This window comes from Bombus pyrosoma, linkage group LG9 (genome assembly GCF_014825855.1).
Source record: "Bombus pyrosoma isolate SC7728 linkage group LG9, ASM1482585v1, whole genome shotgun sequence".
NCBI lineage: Eukaryota > Metazoa > Arthropoda > Insecta > Hymenoptera > Apidae > Bombus > Bombus pyrosoma.
The window spans coordinates 7,767,493-7,788,405 of NC_057778.1; the positions used below are offsets into that span (position 1 = coordinate 7,767,493).

The 20,913-nt window shown below is 39.2% G+C and overlaps 2 protein-coding genes across 6 annotated transcripts in view; one reads left to right on the top strand and one right to left on the bottom strand.

The window, feature by feature from the left end:
* LOC122570975 overlaps positions 1-20,913 on the bottom strand; it is a 307,523-nt gene that overhangs the window by 219,849 nt on the left and 66,761 nt on the right. The window lies entirely within an intron of this gene.
* The window catches only part of LOC122570968 (neuroligin-4, X-linked), a 261,432-nt gene that overhangs the window by 176,043 nt on the left and 64,476 nt on the right, over positions 1-20,913 (top strand). For 3 of the 4 annotated variants that reach the window (XM_043734044.1, XM_043734047.1, XM_043734045.1), the window contains exon 9: positions 20,600-20,751. In XM_043734044.1, coding sequence (XP_043589979.1) covers positions 20,600-20,751 — 152 coding nt within the window. The remainder of the gene's footprint in view (positions 1-20,599; positions 20,752-20,913) is intronic. The other variant, XM_043734046.1, reaches the window with a different exon arrangement.

The following is a 20,913-nucleotide window of genomic DNA, read 5'->3' on the forward strand; positions in this document are numbered from 1 at the left end:
ATGCGATATCTACCGAACATACCTTTATGTATAACTTGAAAATTGAGATAGAGCGCCCGTTACATGTATGGGAAAAATTGTTCGTTATAATGATCTTGACGACAAATTTCACGTATTTCGATCGACGTCGGTGAGGAGGTAGCTTGTCGATAGATCGATCTTGTTCTTTTGCTTAACAAATTCATGGAAAATGAAGATTTTCTAATTAGTAAAGAAATGAATAAATCTAGTTTACATCGGCCATACGAAAAATACGACCAACAAAGATCAAAAGCGAGCGATAGTATCTGATAATGATAGTGTCGTAGAAGTCCGTTTCAGTTCGAAAGTCAAAATACGACTGAGAGATCGGCTGTTGGTTGCCGGTCGAAAAATATTTCCCTCGAATTTTCCGTTGCCCTCGTAGACGCTTATTATAATCGAGGTACATAAGATAAATATGGATTGCGCGGTGCACGTAACACCTTGAATTCCCCGTTATTCTCCCCGGCTAGGCAATATACGCCGGGTTATTATACTTTTACCACGAACACCAGTCGTAGGAGATTGGTACACGTGTCGGTTACAGTGTCGTCGGTAGGGAGAAATTTTTATGAAAACGCCAGCCATAGAATTTACCATAATTTTATTCTCCATCGTGTGTACGATTAAGTCTTCCCTTACAAATCGATTTCTTGCTACGCGGTATAATTATGTTTCTCTGCGGACAGTTGTCGCCTATTTGACAGCTACTGTGAGGTTGTGTATTTTTTCTTAAAAAATGAATATCGCGATATAAACTTTCTTCGGATGGTAACGTACTTCTCTGCATGCATTGGTTATTCTGATTTCATAATGTGAACAACGTTGAAAAAAGGAATTTCTTGTTGATTGGATTTTAGATTATTTGTTATTACTGGTAAAGATCGGGTATTAGTAGTCAATTATTATTAATTATACGAATGCAATTAATGTCGTTCGTGTTAGTAAGTCGCTTCTGAATATTTCTTGTTTTAGTAGATGATTAAATTGATACTAAAGTTACCAGTAATAGATGTAATGGGTCACTGGTGGTCTATGTGCTATGGTACGTGTTAAATTACGCCAATTCTATATTCAATATTACAAAATTATTGCCGTTCCCAGCGCACAGTGGGTTTCTGCAAAGAATAAATATATACTGAAGTATGACGTGTAACACATACAACCGACTATAACTACGTTATTGTGCGTTTGTAATATTAACTATTGGTGAAATACGTACAATATTTTTTTGAAATGTAAATACCTGTTTTTGATATTTGCGGTTTCCGTAATATGTTATAAATTATAGAACATAAAACCATATATTTTTCCGATACTTTTTATCCATTCATATACATATTTGATGAAATGACAGAATTCTCCTAATGCAGTATTTTATTTATTCACATACCATGTGAACCATTCATCGAAATTTCAATATAATACAATCTACATTTTAAAACTTTTATTCGCTCTACTATGCTTAAACTGAGATATACTATTTACGTAATTATAGTCACTTACCTTTCTCTCCATAGAGATTTCTCTGTTTCATTTCAAAGCGTTTGGTGTCTATTGTCGCGTGTTTTATTGACAGTGGATCTGCCATGCAATATGTACACTACATGTAGCGCAGTTGTTTTGATTCGCAGTTGAAATGCTTTTTTATAAAGTTTCATCGCCCAGTTGAATGTTAGCTACGATAGAAAGCGTACAGAATGCAGCGTCCACTATATTCATATGAATATTGTGTTGTTTCTGTTGTGGAAGTATAGTTTCTGCTAGATACTGTATTTCGTTGTTCAGCATTATTGCAAAACAGCTGACGGTATCGAAATTTTAAGCAACGTAATCCATAGTAACTCGTTTCATGTGCAGTGCTGTTTAGAAAAATTCGATAATTATATCCTATCATCTTTTGAGTAGGTTTCTGGTATCTTGTTGTTGCAACTAATATTTATAACATTAATTTCAACTATGCAAGATGTGAAAAATTATTGTCGAGTCGGTGAATTTGAATTATAATTATTATCAAAGGTACAACCACTGGTCCACGAAATAATTCAATACGACGTAATTGTTGCGATGTATTTAAATAATACTTTGATATTGTACGTGCCGAAAGTTGGAAAAAAAGAAGAAATTTAAAGTTTGGCAGAATATCGTGAGAGATAATGTTATAAAAGCGAAAATCATTTGAACACGAAAATTTCAATTGGTCTTTTCAAACGACCTCACAACTGCTTGCTTTATAAGAGATTCGAAATATAATATTATGGTTATTGTTCAATCACACGATAAATTGAAATCAATCGCGTATTCGTCGACGGGGAAGAGACTTTATGTCGGTTATTTTTTGTCGAACAATGAATAGCGAATGCTTGCAACACGCACAACCCTGCAGCCATGTTTCGCGTGGCTTTTTGTGAGTCGAGGATTCGTAATAATTTGCTGTCACTGCGGACGAGTAACTTTGTTTCCGTTTCGCTTTCCCATTATTTTCACGAAGCTCTGGCAGTTTGTTTAAACTTTCACTCAGATGAAATATTCGCGGATTATTTACCAAATAAGTTACTACACACTTGTTGCAGTTTCTGAATGTTTCGATATCGATTTCCTCTTGTATTTTTTACGCCTGTCATAAGCGTAGATAAAAATCAACACTCTCGCATTAAAAAAAGCCAACTAGACTTCAAGAAAATAGTATTTCCAATCAAGAAATTTCAAACATTTATGGTATATTAAGCCGATCGGAGAAGCGTTACGCGTCATGGTATACAGCGAATGGCCAATCAGAATCCCTTTTCATTATCGAAATATCAGTTGGCCTAATGGTCCACAGGCTGATAACTTCGCAGGATCGTGTCCATGCTTAATAATTGAAATATCAACGGACGAGTGAATCTCCCTGATGCGAGACCGCGAGGCGGAATTGCGCGTGTGACTCGTCGAGAGACAACGCATCCGGTCGACGGCCTCCAGATACCTCCCCACCGAACGATTTCAAGCTTTGATATGGATTACCACAAGCGAACTTACGTGTACAGAGTGGATGAAGTAAACTTTGAAATGAGTTTAAAACTCTGGATTGTTAAACGAACAGGCAACAAATTGTTATTTTCCGGAGAGAGGATGGAGAATAAAGAAATGGAAATTCGCAACATGGCTGGATATTAATCTTGGGGAATTAAATTTGCGTTTGCGCGTCTCCCATCTGAGAACAAACGAACTCTTGACTTAATCGCGTGCTGCGACTGTGGCAATCGGCGTTGATCGATTTTATGTCGACTTAACGCAAAATGATGTTAGACTAACATTCGTTGCAGATACTCGATATTGTAAGGCAAGGTGTCTGGCCAGACAGGCCTGTAACAGGGCACTGTTGCCTGAAAATTTCCTAGTGTGTCTTACACGATCACGGTTTATTTCTATATTACTTTTATATATCTTTTCTTAAGAGCACAAATGGAAATAACGAATAAAGAGGAGAAGAATAAATCTGAAAGTAATAGAAATGGTGAAGTTTGTTATCATATTTAACAGAATATATTTAGTCTGGTATTGTTTTAGTACCGTCAAAATTGCATTGATCCCGTTATTGATTGCCACACAACCGCGATTCACTCATCAAAATTGTAGGAGTATTTATATCGCAGATGAAATTATAGGTAAAAGTCATGCATAATTACACGTGTCCTGGGTAAATAACTGGAATGTCGGTGTATCATTATTGCAAATCATGAATATCCGTTATGAGGAACAGACCTCCGGGAAATGTCTAAATTTATCAAAAGACTAACTTGTAAACGTTTACAACAATAATTATAATATTAATTACTGATGTCTAATATTTACTCACTGGTTAATAATTTCGAGCGCTTCTTTAGTTTACGTCATATGAAATCGAATGAAGAATTATATCGAATTGAAAATTTTTATTCTCAAAGAAATAGATAAGGATAATAGATTGAAAGCGGAAATCTGTTTTTCGCAGTTACTTACATTTTACGACGACTTACACTATAATATACCGTGAGTTATGGCATTAATATCATCACCAATTACTATGGATGTTAAGTAAAACAGATATCTAAAAGATATTAAAACAATTTAGCTAAAAAAAATCTTAAATTGAGCGTTGTTGAAACCGTGTCCTGGGACTGTCCGTATATAGCATTAGAAACAAACTCTGTGTTTTCGCTTCTCCTCTTTGATTGCAATCATTGTATCACGATGACGATTTCGACGATTTTTTGGGTAGAAATAATTGGCGTGTCGAAACAGTGTTTTTCACGTCCAATATACGATACATTCTCACGAAATGCCCTTGGAAAAAAATTTATTGGTCCTTTATAGCAACGACATTCCGTCGATTTCGCCAGGATTCGTTGGAATTTCATTTGGCCGGTCGATTCAACGTGATTTGATTCGAGCTTACACGGTTTTTCTCTTTGTTCAAATTGGAACCGAGTGGATCGCTTTCCCTTCAATTGCGCGCATTACCTGCCGTTTCAATAGCATCGAGCATAAATTTACGCCTTCCAGTGTGCTATATCCACAATGAAATTTACGAATGAGAACTAAAAAATGCATTCGAAAAAAATGTTTCCAAACGAGAAAAAGGCACCGAGTTGCCAAACGAACTTCGATCAACTTCTAAATGCAGGAAAGAAAAGGCAAAATACTTTCTTCCTCGTACATTTCGGCTATAGATCGACAATATCAATAAAAAGGGTTTGGCAAATCTTCCGAAACGGTCTTCCAGTCGAATTTCGTTTCTGTTAGAAAATAAATGGGCTCCATTCGCAACGTCAATTTTCACTTTAGCCGTGGATTACAAGAGTCTTTTCCCGGAGAGCTCTCGCCAATTCGAGGCAGGGACTTTCCCTGCGAGCTCCAAATTTTCTGACCAAGGATAACTTTTCTCGTGGTCTTCTTTCCACGACCAATCACTTTGAGAAACTCCCACATCACCTTCTGATAGCGATTACTGCGGCCACGATGAGAAAACACGAAAACGATCTCGTGCGCAAGATAAATAATTCGCCGTTCTATCTTGTTCTTTCTTTCTCATATAAAAGCAACGTACGTACAATGCACATACATTTCATTATCTTAATTGTTTCACGCATATTTTATTTTGAATAGTCAATTTTATTATATTTAAAAGAATGTTTAACTGATGTTATAACGTAATAGTATTTGTGGGCTAAACAAATAGAGTATGAATAAGTAAACAAGAGAGAACTCTAATGAATTAAAAGTAATTACTGTCGATATTTGGCTTCTTGTAGATAATGTTAAAATGTTATAAAATAATCAGGTTATAACCGAGCTATTCTGTACATAATGCGCTTACAAAATGTAACTCCCGTGTGTGAGATAATGGAACTGCTTCGCCATTTAATTCAATAAACGGCCAACTAATTGGATCTCATTGGTAGAAGGGGCCCCATTATACGACTTACAGGATAACATTTCAATTAAAGTCTATCATGTTCCTATCGCAATGAGTATCCAAAAGAGAGGTAGGCGATATTGTAATAGCACGTGATAAACTTGCAGGCCACTCGTCCGATGATTGCAATTTCATTCTCTAACTCGGAACTCTATATTCTTACGAATAGCTAAAGAAGATATCGCTACTACGAAACATCAAGAAGGCGTAAAGCACTCGACATCTGCATGTAATCAAATGTTCAATTCGTCGTAGATCGAAAACATCTTTGACGGTGGACTTCGTAAAAATATTCCACATCATATATTGATGTTAACCGATTCAGGACCAAGGGAAGGGTAAGACACACTTCCGGATAATGAAACAAAGTGAAACAAGGAGAAAGCGACATTCAGCGAACCTAAGCCACTCAAACAGTTTTGCTCGCGCGTAGATGTTTCTTACGGGGCTGACTCAAGATTTTCTTTGACAATTAAATGCGATAACACGCTTCGCTAGGTTGAGAAGCGTATGAACCGTATTGGAAAATCCTATTACCCTTTTCGGTACATCTATTCCCGTGCACGTTGCGAGACACGCTCCAACGTTTCGAAGCTTGTTTGTAATTTGAATGTTTGCCAGGTATCGGTGTAAAGTGACTTGAAATGTTGTCTGAATCTCGATAATTGCTTTGGGCTTTGATAAGCCCTTGTATTACACGTTCTTTACACAAACCGTAAAGATTAAAACAACACTTACACAGCCTCTTGGCTAAACAAAAGAACCGACCTGTTCCTCGCCAAATATTTCAGTCATGAAGCGATCGAAAGCCGCTAAAATTCACGAGCCAACAGTTTGGTTGAAAAAATGGCGATGTTGGGTCGCGACGATCAAACAGAGGCAACTCCAAATAACCATCAATTTCGCAGGACTTCAATAACTATCAATTTCGCGCGTAAGGTTCGCAAGGCTGTCTCTGAAATGACAGATGCGAACTAACTGGCCCGGGGCAGTGCAAAACGGAAATATGAGATGGGTGGTCGCATGAGTTCCAGAAATGGAGAGAGGAACAAATATGAACGCTACTGACATTACGCGTTCGGTTCGTATTTGTTTGCTTTCTCTTCTTGCGAACGTGCTCACGGCCGATATATCATTTCGTCGCCGCCACTGAAACTCGCGAGAGAGCACGTTAAATCGGTTTTGCATAAAAGAAATATTTGCTCTGGTTCTCCACGCTGTGAGATACATTTCTCCAAGGGGGGAACGTCGTTTGGAAAGGATGGGACGATCTTCATTGTGTGAAACTGGCCTCTATTCAACGAGTGTGACGGAAATGTCATTGTACGTGGAAATCTTTTAATGGATCGTAAAATGTGCATTTTTGTAAATCTTTGGATTTTATGTAGATTCTCTCTTCCAGAGCAAGAATTCCTGTAAAAAAGATGGAAACAGCTAGATACATACATATATAGGGTGATGTAACTAAAACAAGACATCTGAATATCTCGGTTGTTATCGGCGATAGAAACAGCTGTGTCAAACCAAATTTACACGTGGTGTGAAGGAGTGCATAATTAGATGTAAATAGTTTGTTATTAGCGTAGACGTCATATGAAAGTAAACTTCGTTTTTCTCAATGGAATAATAAAGGTTTATACGTTCCATCTAGATCCGTCCATCTATGATTTGTGTAATGATTTGTGTATCTCGACATCGTGCAAGTTTCATCTGATATGTCTTTTTTCTATCACCAATAACAGCCGGGATATTCAGATGACCTGTTTTACGTGCTTCACCCTGTATACAGCAACATTCTACACTCAGTCGACTTTCCAAACACGGCAATGCTACGCTAGCGTAGTGGTATCGCATTAAAATTTCTTTCTTGGGCGGAAGAGGAAACTTTTTCGTGGTGTAGATCACGAGACGTACAAGTTTCAAATAATCTTGGGAAAAAGCAATGGTACGAGTGTACGACTATATCTAGTTTGTCTCCGAATTCTCGAAGAAGATTCGGATTCCTTCTCGCTTTTCTGCGTGAAATTTCTTTTTTCTTTTCTTTTCCTTTTTAACTTGAAATAAGATCTCGCCTTAGAGCCTGGAGTATCAGATCGGTCGCGAGCAAATGAATTTCTTCGATTCCTCTTGAAAGCCGCAGGCGATTCCATCCTCGATTTCTTCTTCCGATTCCATTTTTGGTTGGCACGTGATCGATGACGTTACAATGACGAAAATATTCCCTCGAGAAACTTCATTATCAGAATTATGGCGAATTATCAGAACGAGAGGGAAACGAATCATTATTTCATTAAAACTATCCAAGATGAAATTGTACGGACGATTTTACTGCTATTTCATCCGTTCTTTGACTCATTCCACCATCTAGAGGCATTCCTTCATGCTCTTACCAGGCTTCAAATTGATTTCTTGTTAGATTAATTGAAGAGGATGTCAAGCGTCACTGACTGATTTAGAACGAAGACACGTTCAAGTTTCATAGATGTAAGTTAGTCGGATTTCATGATACAATATTTGATATCTGTTCTATAAGAATAATCAGAGAATATCGTGGCGAAGGAAATTTGTCGTTTCTTCGTTAAGATTCGTTCTTCCAATATGAATAATAAACAATATCTACTGATATCTGTTGAAGTGGTCACCACTTCTAAGGAAACTCTACATCTGGTCTTTTTAGTTTTCTCAAGCACTGAAGCCATCGACAACGTATAAACAAAAGACTGGGACGAAGGCAGACCATAAACAGTAGACAGGCGACGTTGGCTTCGGGGTTTTCAGTTATAGGATAACACTGCTAGCGTGCGGATCTGGACCAGCTCAAATTATATTCCTACTTGCACTTACACTTCTGTACTAAAATATATTTTCTACCTTATAATTTATCCACGCGTTTCTCTTTTTATACATCTAATAACCTCAACAATATCTAATAATAGACTCGACGAGCTATGCTTCCCCGATGGTTTCTCGATAAAAATTTCACCCTATAACAAATTACGAATTAGCAGTGACGTTTCATTTGCACGTTGCAATTTCCAACGGCAACGTGGCCGAGAGCGTAATACCGTAGATCGACAACGATAATCCCAGCAGAAAGGAACGCGAGAAAATGAGATTCGTTTGAACCGCCAGTGAGTTGGGTTTTCCACCTGCATTATTTGGAGACTAACATACCTGTTGCTGTGTAAAGCGCATGCATAATCGGTCTACGGTGCATATATTTCATGGAAACAAATTACTTCGCTACGTGCCACAATCCTCTGCACAAAGCATAAGCCGCTTTGCGATAGCCTTAAAACTGTTTCCTGATAATCGTAAACTTGAAGATGAATGTTTCGTTGCTCGTGTATGCAGTTACTCGTCGTCGTGTGTGACATGTTCATTCGTATCGTCGTAATTATTAAAACGAAGACGTAAAAACACGGAGTAGATATATACAACGATATATATTGAATATTAAATTCATAATAAATGTATACAGGCGGAAAATGAACGGAAGAGGAGGGTTAACGGAAAAGGGATTTACGATTCATTTATCCACCGGAAGACGAAACAAAATTGCAAGAGGCGGGACGAAGCCAAGGGATGCGAAGTCAATACTAAGTAAATCGGATGTCGCGAGTTCGTTTCGAGTTTCATGGCGAATCGCCAATGAAATCGAATCACCGGACTCGATCATACGTTCGAGAACGAGGCTATGAGCTCTTGTAATAGCCACTTACGGCAACCTTTCGTTCGTCTGTCGTGTACGTGGAGCACGTGGCCATTTCCTCTTTCATTCGCCTTATAAGCCGCTAGATTAAATGACTTTAAGACTTTCTCTCCTTAAAGATCGGAAGAAAAATCCATTAATTTTTTGCCGTAACTTTTTATCACAAATCACGAGTTCTGCTCTAAGAAAAATACTACACGATTCTACATCTGTATGGGGTAAGAAAAGATATATTTTCGGATCGCTATATGCAAAATACTACAGGTGTCTGTAAATTAGATTATGCTGAAATTGGGGGAGGGAAATTGTAGAAGAATTGCTTTTGAGCGTATGATGTTTTAATAAAGATTTCACAGGACAAGGAAATGTTTGTGAAATGCGAATTTGGTATAAAGTATAACGTACTTGCGAAGATTAAATGTCGTCGATGTTTCAGAACGAATACAGAATGAACGCGAGTAATTTTACGTAAAGATTATCGTTCGTTTTTTTTTACGTTTTAATCAAATGAATTAATGTTTCAGATTGATTAATCAATTCGATTAATTCTAACCGTTTCTATTTAGCGCGAGCCATGCGGAAAAGGAGTAAGTAGTAAATTGATTTTAAATAACACACGACTGCAAGCGCGATCGGTCAATTTACTGTTGACGAATTGAAACAATAGCTGGAATTAAATTTTTCCGTCGTTTTATGAAATTAAGTTTTTCCGGGCAGAAATGAACATCGACAATTTCAAAACAATTTACTCGAATCATATTTTGTCAATATATTTCCGTATATTTAATCAATATTTCGTACATGTATAATATAAAATTGGCATACCTGACTATAAAGATTTCAGTTATGAAATTGTTGTGATCGATAGAGGAAAAATCGTGTGGAATTGCAAAGTCAATTGGAGCAGGTCTATAATTAACGACATCTTCCAAACACTTTACAATGGCGTAAAATGGAAATGGGATCTAAAACAGTGTTTAGAATTAGACAGTTTAATGCTGCAATTACCTGGCAACGCATTCCTAAGCAAGAAGCGTCGTTCCAGCAGAATTGCATTCTAAATGCCGCGTCGTAAGTTGCAAGAACATACGGGCCGTGTGCTACACAAAGCTACAATCGACCTTGCGATGTTTTACACTTTGAATAAGAACGGTGTTTGTTAATTATTCCGCGAACTAGAAACTTGAGCTTCGTCGAAAACTCGAAAGCGTGTAAAGTTTACCATCGAAACGATCGAGCCGATTGCACCATTGGTTATTCCGATTATCTATCTCTCTTTCTTGAAAAGATAACTACTTACGATAATAAGTTGAACGTTTCTTTCAAACTGAGCAATTGTAAGGTCTAGTATACTATCGAAACCGCTCGTTATGAGAAACTTCCACGTTTCAGGGTCTAAGCCAAGCTAAAAATTTGCATATTCAGCCACAAAAATGGGTCAACTAAGCTGGATTAGAATCGAGAACAAAACGGGATATTCAACCTGGGAAATACGGTGCATAAATCCATAAAAAAAATTCGCTTTTGCGAGGGAATAGCAACGTACAACTATAGTATTCACCAGGGGAGGTAGCTTTGTAAGCAACACGCGCATCCGTTGGAATGTCTGTAAAACGCTCGATAAGTAGCTGCTCGCAGCTCTTTAGCGAAACAGAACGAGAACGCGGTGAACGATAATGGCTGACTTTGCTCGGATTACTCCTTTGGAAGCGTGTAATGGACACTGATCAGTTAAGCCTGCTGGCATCCGATTATGCGAGACTTTAATGCGTCGACGAACGGGCAGCTTTCCCGAAGAAAACGACCAGGGTAATGATCGAAACGAGAAAGCGGTATTCACGTTCCCCAGGCTGGCTCGTGTTAAAGTTAATTTGCACTTTGATTAGGACAGAATTTGCATTTCTTTCTGTATGTTAAAATCGTCTATATCGAAGCGATGTCGACATACCTTTACTGGATTTTGAATTTAAAAGTAAACCCATGTCATGAAAGATATTAGAGATGGAGTTTGACAAACATAATTTTATTAACATACAAATCATTGGAAGGATGCTTGAATAACGAAGAACAGCCAGCTTCTTGAAGCAGCTGAAACAAAAATGCGCAGGGAATGCAAAAGTCCACTATGCTACTCTAAGGTTAAGAAAGATCGCCTAACAATAGTAACTTTCGCCTCTTTCGAATTTTCATCAAAAGAAATCCCCTAGTCGTTAAACAATTCTCGTTCAGCGACGCTCTCGTGATTCGGTAGCGCGACTTTGCCCGGCTGCCAATTTCCCTCGCATTTTCTAGCCGCTTCAACAACGAGGTTTCCTATTGCATGGCATAGTACGAGCGCGTTGACCCGCGCTCGCACCGCCACGGATTTAAATTTAAATGGAAAAGTCCGGACACAGCACCGCTCGTACCGGTTTTTCAATTGGCCCACCGCGAGACGCCTCCAATTTTGCGAAAAGCCAGATAGGTACGCCATTCGAAGGAAGGATCTCGCCTTCTTCGTGAACAACGACTTGAAAGATTGGAACTGTTCGAGCTGTTTGTTGTTCGCGGTTTTTGCGCCGTTTTCTCCAAGATTAGTTCGGTATTACGTGACGAAGATGATCGTTGGTGAATTAAATTCCTGTGGGGAAGAATTCAGGAGAATGATAACGTAAGAAAAATCTGTGTAATACCCGGAAGGAAGGGATTTGTCGCAGATGATCTTTTCTTCGCCGTTGACGATCTCCAAAGTAATGAAGTGTCGGTTGTGGGGAACTGTGGAACGATGGCTGCTGACTGAAGACATTTCCTCGTTCAAACTTAATCGTCGATGATAGCGAAGTTGCTTTAGAGTTCGTTAAAGGTTATTGAAGTAACAGAAATGTCTAGCCACTAATAGCTGCTAGCTTAGAATAAAAAAAAAAAACAAATTAAATGAATTAAGAAAGGACGAAATACGGAAAAGCTATGGAGAAATGCTAAGAGATACGTTCGGTAAATGGTGTACAATATTTTCAAGTATTTCCATGACGAGACTGGACGTTTTTGGATTCAATAAATTGTCATTTCGTGAAATTGTTTGACATCGCAGTACCTTTGTTCCGCGAGAAGAGGGTGAGAATTTTGTCCCTTTACGCGGATTGCACAGAATCTTTCAGCGGTTGTACAGGTTTTTCGGTTGTTTCCAAAGCTCTCGAATTGTTTGGAACAGTTTTATCCCTCTAGCAGAGGCTATTTCGAGAAAATGGAAAGTTATTCGGTTGTCGTAGCCTGCCTTAGGGACTTCGAAGGGTTCGGCGACTTTTCACCGAAATGCTTTACGGCAAAGATGAAAGACCATCGCGTTAATGATTTACAATAGCAAAACGTTTCGAAAGATTTCGACAAAACGATGTTTCCGGTAACAATCGCAACCAAGAGTGAGAAGGTAACGAGCTTAAGGAAATCCCATGTCTCTCGACTGTCTGAACACGGCGTCACGAAAAGGGTAATGATCCACAAAATGGAGATCGAAGCTGTTCCAACGGAAACTCGGACGGGAAAAGAGGGAGAAGAAATTCAATCGAATCGAGAAACACGAAAGCTCAACGTACCATTAAAGGCTAGTCTTCGCGGGCGACAAAACTTGGTTGACCTGAAAACCCCGACTCAAGAAGAAAGGCGGGAAAATCTTTCGGGAATTTGCGATATCGTGAGAGTCATCGAATGGCGTGAAACTTTATAGGAGTGAAATATCAGAAAAATTTGACGAACGTGTATGATCATATTGATGAATGTCAAGATTCGAACATATAATTCAATATCGGATATTCTCTAATAAATTTAATTAAATCTCGAACCAGTATAATTAGTCTATGAAAGATTTTACGGTTGATGAATTTTAACGAGCTGTTCATTCTTTTACCTTAATTTATTTGCCATCTTTATTTAATTAACTTCTTCGATAAAACGCTAGAAAAGTGAAGAGCTTTTAATACCAATGCAGCATTTAATCGATAATATCTTTCTCAAATTTATATCGATGGTCTAGGAATCGGATTTTCGTGAATCGTGACGTCGTCTGGAACAAGGAGTCGTCGGAAAATCCGTTATAAGGGAATTATTAAAGATCGCCAACCATCGTGACCCAGATTCCTTACAGAAACTAAGGGTTTCGTCTTACTTCACCAAGAGGCTAAAGACAACGAAACCTTTCAACGGCACGAGAACGTCCCAGGGGTGATTTAAAATCGCTTTGACCGCGTAATAAAACAGCAAGAGCCGGCCGGATCCGACGTGGGAATCACCCCGAGGGTAGTTTCGCGGGTTCTATTGGCCGATAAAACGCTCCTGTTTACCGACCTAACACAGTTAAGGACTAGAGAAACGTTGTGCTATCCATGGTGAAGACACGATGAAATAATAGCAAATAAAACCAGCAAGAGACTGGGATTGCTTTAACCTTCGTTCCTACGAACCTTGTCCACAACTTTGTGTCGAATGTATTACCGTCGAAATCGTACTGTTTCTCTTCTTTTTTTGAGCTGTTTTTTTCGAGCTGTTTAAACGCAATTCATGCCTTTTAGTACTCGATCGACAGATTATTTATTCAACGAGCCATACTGCTCGAAATTAGTCAATTTGCATATTGCCGATTCATTTAGCTCGACAAATTTGATCGATGAACTATTATCCAATTTTTCAGTTGTTCCACCACTTGACGGCTCATTATCTCGCTTTCTCGCTAATTGGTGTACTCGTTCAGCCAATTATCGAACTTTTACCTATCTTATTTTGTACCTCGTTCTATCCTGCAGACCCATTTACATGTATTGAAAGGAATTTAAATGAAATAATTTATTCGTTACTTTCCCTCCTGTTGCAAGTTATCTTCTCAAAATACTTTTACGTAATTTTCCCCGATTCCTTTATTCGATACAATTGTACAGTTGTTTAAAGAAAGGAACGCTCGCGAAAGACGCAATACACGGTTGGGAATGCGCAAGCCAGCCTTCTACTATTTTCAATCGACCCATTATTCACTTACTTAATTAACGCTTGTCCGACCAATTTCTCGAACGGTATAACGCATTCATCGTCGATTCATTGTTCATTACTCTTTTGTCGTTGTTCGTTTGTTCCTCGGAGAGAGCAAAAATTGCAATCGAATTCGCGTCTCTGGAATCGGTGGTGAATTTTTTGAATTCTCATTGACTCTCGAAACAAGCAAAGGTTCATATAGCGCGGAAAATCAGAAATCCTGGCGAGTAATTAACAATCGATAATGCAAACGCGGAACGACGAAGGCATTGTCGCGTTATGATTTCGCGTGAAACGCGAGCGCAGATTAAAATATGATGAATTAATCTAAATTAGATGGTACGGTAATTAACGCTTGGAACGAACCAGCACGGTGGCGACCAATGTCTATTCGCTGCCTTTCGAAACAACACGTCACCCATCGCGTTCAGCGCATTCACACCAGTATATTTCACGTTCACGCGTTCCTAACGGCAAATGAGGCGAAATTCAGGCCAATTTATTTCATTCTTTCGTGTCTTTAATCGGATCTTTTCTAGGTGCTGTAATATTATTTTCTGTTTTCTTTTTTTATTAACAGCTAATACAATTTCGTTGCGGACTTCAACTACAAAATACAAACATGTGTGTGTTATACGAGTAAAACAAAACCTATTAAAGTTTCTACATACAACTCAGGAAAGACTAATCCTTAATTAATTTCACATCGCGCCACGAATAAACCAGAAATAAACCGTTGCAAAAACTTTTTAATTAATATTTTGTTTTTTTTTTCAGAACTCTGACAGTTTAAGAATATGTGAGAACGACGTTTCTAAGACGATTAAAATAGATAAAATATATAGCGAAAAAATTTCACAGACAGCCAGAACAGCCCGTTTTATTCGGAAAAGGAAGGTGCTCGGGAGATAGTGCGTTAACGTATCGCGCGGAGTAGCTTGAGCAGTCCGCCGGGGTTTTCGGCGACAATTGCATTGGCTGTTCATGCAGTTGCTGAACTTACGGTACAGTTACGAAGACAACGCGGGAAGCTCCTTTCCTTCGTATCGCGAGTATTAACCGAACACTCTGCCAGACGAATCCACCGACTTACATTACGTAACTTTCCCTCAGCGATTAAGCGACGAGCTATCGTTGCAGGCTGTACGCTTAACGCCACTATTTGTCGACTAATGAACAAACATGGGAGTGAAATTTTGTGAACTTGTGCATATTGCGGTATTTCTGTGAAAATGCAATGAAGTTTAAGATGTTTCATTAACAAAGTTTACCTTCGAAGCAGGAAGAAAAATGAATTCAAAATATGCGAAAGTTAATTTCACGGTTAAACAATTAGAAAAGGAAAATAAGCCGTTACAGGGTAGGAACGGTTTGAAAATAATATGCGAAATTTGCGTTTCTATGTCGTCGTGGCGCGCGTCGTGGCGGTCGTTGCTTCCCCGTCATTAAACTCGACCTCGTTACAAAAGCGTCACGATGCACCTCCCGACGTCTCTTCATTCCCGACATAATATTCGCGGAACGCTTCTTGGGCGTGGACGAACTTGGGCCATTATGATGTAACTTTCACTCGAGAATTCCGCTACGTCCAGGCTGTTCCAGTGTTGCCTACGAAACAAACGAGAAACACACGACGTCGCAGGGGAAATCGTCTGTCCCTGACTATGTGGTGCAACGTGATGACGTTACGCGTCGTGGGAACCAACCCCGTAATCGGTGTGAGTCGATTCCACGAATTGAACATTGTGAATTTTTAGTGAGAATTAAAATACAGGTACAGCTGTCTCGATCCTCCGTCTTTAAATTTCGCAGTTGCTGGTTCCATGGTGAAGCAGAAAATTAGAACGTGCAATGTAATATTTGAATAAATAATTTCTCTTTAAATAATTAATTTCACCAGTCACAAAATGATTTAAATACCTAAACAGAGATTTTTAATATATCATACTATATCTCATATAAGTTCCGAGAACTTTCTATATATTAAAATTTCATCTAATTTCATTGAAATTTAATTGATTTAAAATAATTGCGTCGTCACGAAATGTTCATTAAAACTCTGGTGCACCGCTTGGTCTGATCATGTGTGTTCCTATTCTACTCGCGCAACCCCTCAACTTCCTACCATTCCATTTTATTTCTTTGTTTGTCCGGACAATACTTTACTTAAGCTACAAACTTACAGCATCTCAGATGGATATGGAAAGAAATATCACGAGATATACTTCTGAGTTAAAATATTTATAAATTAAATCCACATCAAGGATATTTCTGTTCATTATCTGTCAATTCAATTTTAAGGTGATACGTGATACGTGAGTTTGACTGCTTGCTGGAAACTGAACTCTCTTGGACGTTATTGAACGTACGATAGTACCACGTATATGAAGTACATTTTCTAAAGAGAAACGAAAGAAAAAGATGAGAATCTAGACGTTGAAGACGACAATAGATCTCCGGACTGAGTTTAACCGATTCTCCCTTTTGTCGCCGGTCCATCTCCGGGAATAATTCTGCGCCGAGGCATGAAACTTTTTGCTTGATTTAAAAAGGACTGGTGGCTTTTTATTCTGTTCCTTTCGCCTTCCTTCGGAGCCGAGAATAATTGATCTCGAAAGTCAGAGCAGAGTGCTACAAGGAAATTCCTCATCCGTTACGTACGAATAAAGAACGAGGCGAATTTTTCCTGCTTTCGTGCGAAATTCTTCCCTTCTCTAGGAAATCATGAAACTGGTTGCTGGAAATCTCATTGTCTTAAACGATCCTACTTAGAGAATAAAAAAAATTTTTTAACGTTTGTCACTTTCAATTAATATTTTCTTTTTCTGTAACTCGTGTCTCACCTTCATGAGATTCGCAAACATCGATTCTCTATTTTCAACGAATCGAGTCAATTATCGTAGCAACGTGGCTAGAATAAAGGATCTTCACGGAAACACACTCAACGGAATGCAAAAATCCTCAATTAAGACATGGACCAGTCGGTGAAGTGGAAAGCCAGCTGTTACGTGCATTGCAGTGACCCCTTTAAAACGGTGGATCCGAGAAGCGGAATGGATCCGGGCTCGTCTAGTATCAACTCGTTATTTTATTAAGCTTATTTCCGACAGTCTTCATGCCCAGTCTTATTTACCTAAGCCGCCGCTCTTTCGCTCTTCCGCTCTTTCGCTTTATTCTCGTTTCGTTGCTCGCTGTTCGAAATTCGCGTACTCCTTTTCGAAACGGAAAACTATCGGATCGAGCTATCGTTACATCTTCTGGATTTAATCAGGATTCTTTTACAAATGCAGCAGGACTTCGTTAAAGTAATCCACGTGTAGGAATGTATCGTTCTATCAGATGTTATCCCTCTAAACGATCTCTAACCTGTGTCCTTAGTGAACGACTTTCTAGTATCGTTCAAGGAACTCGATTTCATCCGACTGTGCATGCATTTAAATAGCCAAAACTTGAAGGACCGGAGAGCCCATACTTTCAATCGACGTTGCTAGTGTTGTTTGAGCTAGAAATTATTCCGCTTATATCATCCGATGTCTTAGCAAATTATTTCAAACGCGTGACTTTTTACAAATGAGTAATCTTGCAAATTAAAAATATGGACGTATGATTAGGCACGATGTTATTCTATTTCTTCCGTTGTATATGTAAACATTTGACCGCATATTTTAAGTACCACTTTACCATCGATTTTTCGAATACTAAGTATAGTAGCCTTGAATCGTATCACTTTGTCCAATCGTATGTAGCAAAATCTTCCAGGTTCCAATTCTTGCGCCAGTACAATTGAACTGATGGGTCATTTATCGAAATTAGTCGAGGAAATCAACTAACCTCGCTATTAAATTTCCCTTAAGACGCAGCAGAGGAATAGCTATAGCTGAATTCAAAATAGCCATACGCTGAGAAGTCCGTGTCGAGTATTCGTCACTGTTCCATTCGGCACTGAACTCAAATCGAAATTGTTTCGCAAGCCGGTTTCCGCAAGCGTTGACTAGAAGCCACAATTCTCTGGATAACATTAATTTCATTAGGCAATATATCGGGCTGAGGAATCCTGAGAAGCCGTGATCGATGTCCTTTCTTTGGCAGACCGCTATCTCGCTCGTCCTCTAACCGATGGTTATTTGCTTGATTGTCCTAACGCAATAGTCCTCGAAAACTAATGAATTATTCACGCTGGTATTTGCGAAAGGGAGGAAGGATTAAAAATCGTGGGACGCAAAGAAACAGAGAAACAATCTAGTCTTAGTTTAGCAAATTGCGTGCTTATTCGTTTCAATAAAAGGATCGCTTCTATGCATTCGTAATAACTGTAATCTTGCACACCAAGTTCGCCGATCGTAAAACGTTTCGCAATGAAAGTTGCGCACGTGAAACTTTTTTCGAAGGGTCATAGAAAGAGCAACTTTTCCTCGACCAACCAACAGCGTGAAGTAATTTCTTCTCTGGCTGCTTATTTACCCTGTCGCAATCAGAAAGGCGTATCTTCCGGTTGGAGCAGGCGGAAAGTTTGGCACGCCGCTGCCGAAAACGCGAACCGATTGTCGGCGAACCAGAAACTGCGGCCACGAACTTCATTTCCACGAAGCTGAAACTATTTTCCAGCGGTCGGTCGCCGTAGCGGCAACCAATGGTCGACAAAAAAGCAATTTTCCACAGCGAACAAAATTTAATCCGTCCCATTCGCCGTTGCTTTGTTTTTAATGGATGGTCAGCTTCTCTGGGGAGGAGTAAAAATTTCATTTTTCGACTGTTTCCCTAACGTTCGTTAAAAAACGAGTTCCATCGCGTTTGAACGGTTTCCATCTTGAGTCGTTAGGTCCATGATTAGATTGTTAGTTTATTGTAAGAGCAAGCTATTGTAAGTTAGTTTATTGTAAGAGCATTCTTGATTCAAGTGAAAAGAGGAGAAACAGCAATTTAGTAAGAGCAGTTTTATGGCTGGTACTTCGCTTTATTAAGGCGAGAATACAATTCTGGCAGTAAAACAATCTTCTTGTTAATGGTGCTAATAAAAAAAAAGGGAAACCCAAAGAGAACAAGAAGAGAATGGAGGAAGAATGGAACGTGTTTAAGATGGATCCTACGTCATGGTCGATAACAATAAAGGACTAAGGAGCGGAGAAATGAAAATCGGGTGATTTGTCGGATTAACGAGCATAATAGGAAACGCCAGAGCCACAGGAAATCGGCGTCGTTAACGAAGAAATTCACTGTCGGTCGTGATTCACGTTAATCGTCCATTAAGACTGCCGATCGAGGGGCAACATCGTCGAAGAATGAGTGTAGCTGGTCTTTAGCAACGCTAATTATTCGTCAACCGCGTAATTTGGCTCCTTCGAAAATCCTACCCTCATTCGGAAGAAAACATAGTAGGCAATTGATGAAATTAACGACCGACGATGAAGGAGCGATGTCTTCCCCCTCCCCCTCCTTTTTTTTAACGAAGTCATTGAGTTGAGATTATGAAAGAACGAGGTGTCATTAATAAGGATGTATTTTAATTTTCTACATACCTAACTGCTAACTGAATGACGTAATAATGATCTCGGATAGCGAGCTACGAGATTAATTAAGTGTAAGTTTCTAAGTACCAAGTAATACAAATCCGTATCTAGTCAGACAAGAGCCTATTCTATCTACCGAATCACTTCTCCTACCAAAATCTCTACTAATTATCTTGTAATCGGCGAATCGATAACGAATAACCGAGAGAAATTCTGTCTTGAAAGTCTGCTCGTTCCTACAAATACAAATTCCAGAAAACTTCAGATATATCAAAGTATGTATCCCTTTAGAATTGTTACCAACTCAGCGACTCTCTCTCACAACGTTCGGTCTTTCGTTACCAGAAAATGGTATCAGTGGAAGCATTGCACGTCCCTTTTAGATATCATACGACTCGTTGTTTCATCCTGCAATGGCCAGAAAGGGCTGAGATGGGTGTCGGTAATTCCAGGCGAAAGGGCTCGAAGCCCGAAGAAATTGAATTACCGGCAGCTGACGTATCCAACGTGATCGAGGCTGTGGCAGAATCCGGTCTACCGTTTCGTAAATCCCTCCTGGGGCCGATAAGCAACGCATTACTGCCTCGTAGATTTCTCCATCGAGCGAATAATTGCCAAGCAGCGAGGAAACGCGACGAGTAGCTGTAGTTTCTGGCTTACGGAAAGGTTGTGGCATTGGGATTCTGCAAGTTGGGTGTGCGATGAGAAATGGGTCACCAGGGTGGTTTAAACATGCTCTTTATTCGCAAATTCAAAGTTAGATTCCAAGTAATAGCTTTCTATTTATGTTCCTCTCGAAATACAAGCGAACCTATATCTTTCAATTATCATGCGACCAATGTCTACTGCGATTCAGATGAAAGTTCATCGATGTTTCATTGAAGAGTGAACTTAACCAATCCCGTTCGTTTTTGCTTTCAGAAGATGGGCTCTGTCCATGGCGAGGAATTACCATTCATCTTCGGAGCACCGTTGGTGGACGGTTTCGGTCACTTCCCCAGAAACTACACCAGGTCTGAAGTAGCACTCTCCGAGAGCATCCTACAGTACTTCGCCAACTTTGTCAGAACTGGGTGAGTAGAGTTCTTGGTCGATGGTTGAAGTGCTAGTTCTACCTATCGACCCTATGTTTTTTATTATGGACATCAAACTGATTAGCTAAGGATGCTTCGCATTTTCATTACTGACATCTTTCTATTTGAACGTGAGATAAGAAATCGTCTTAGAAGTAAAAA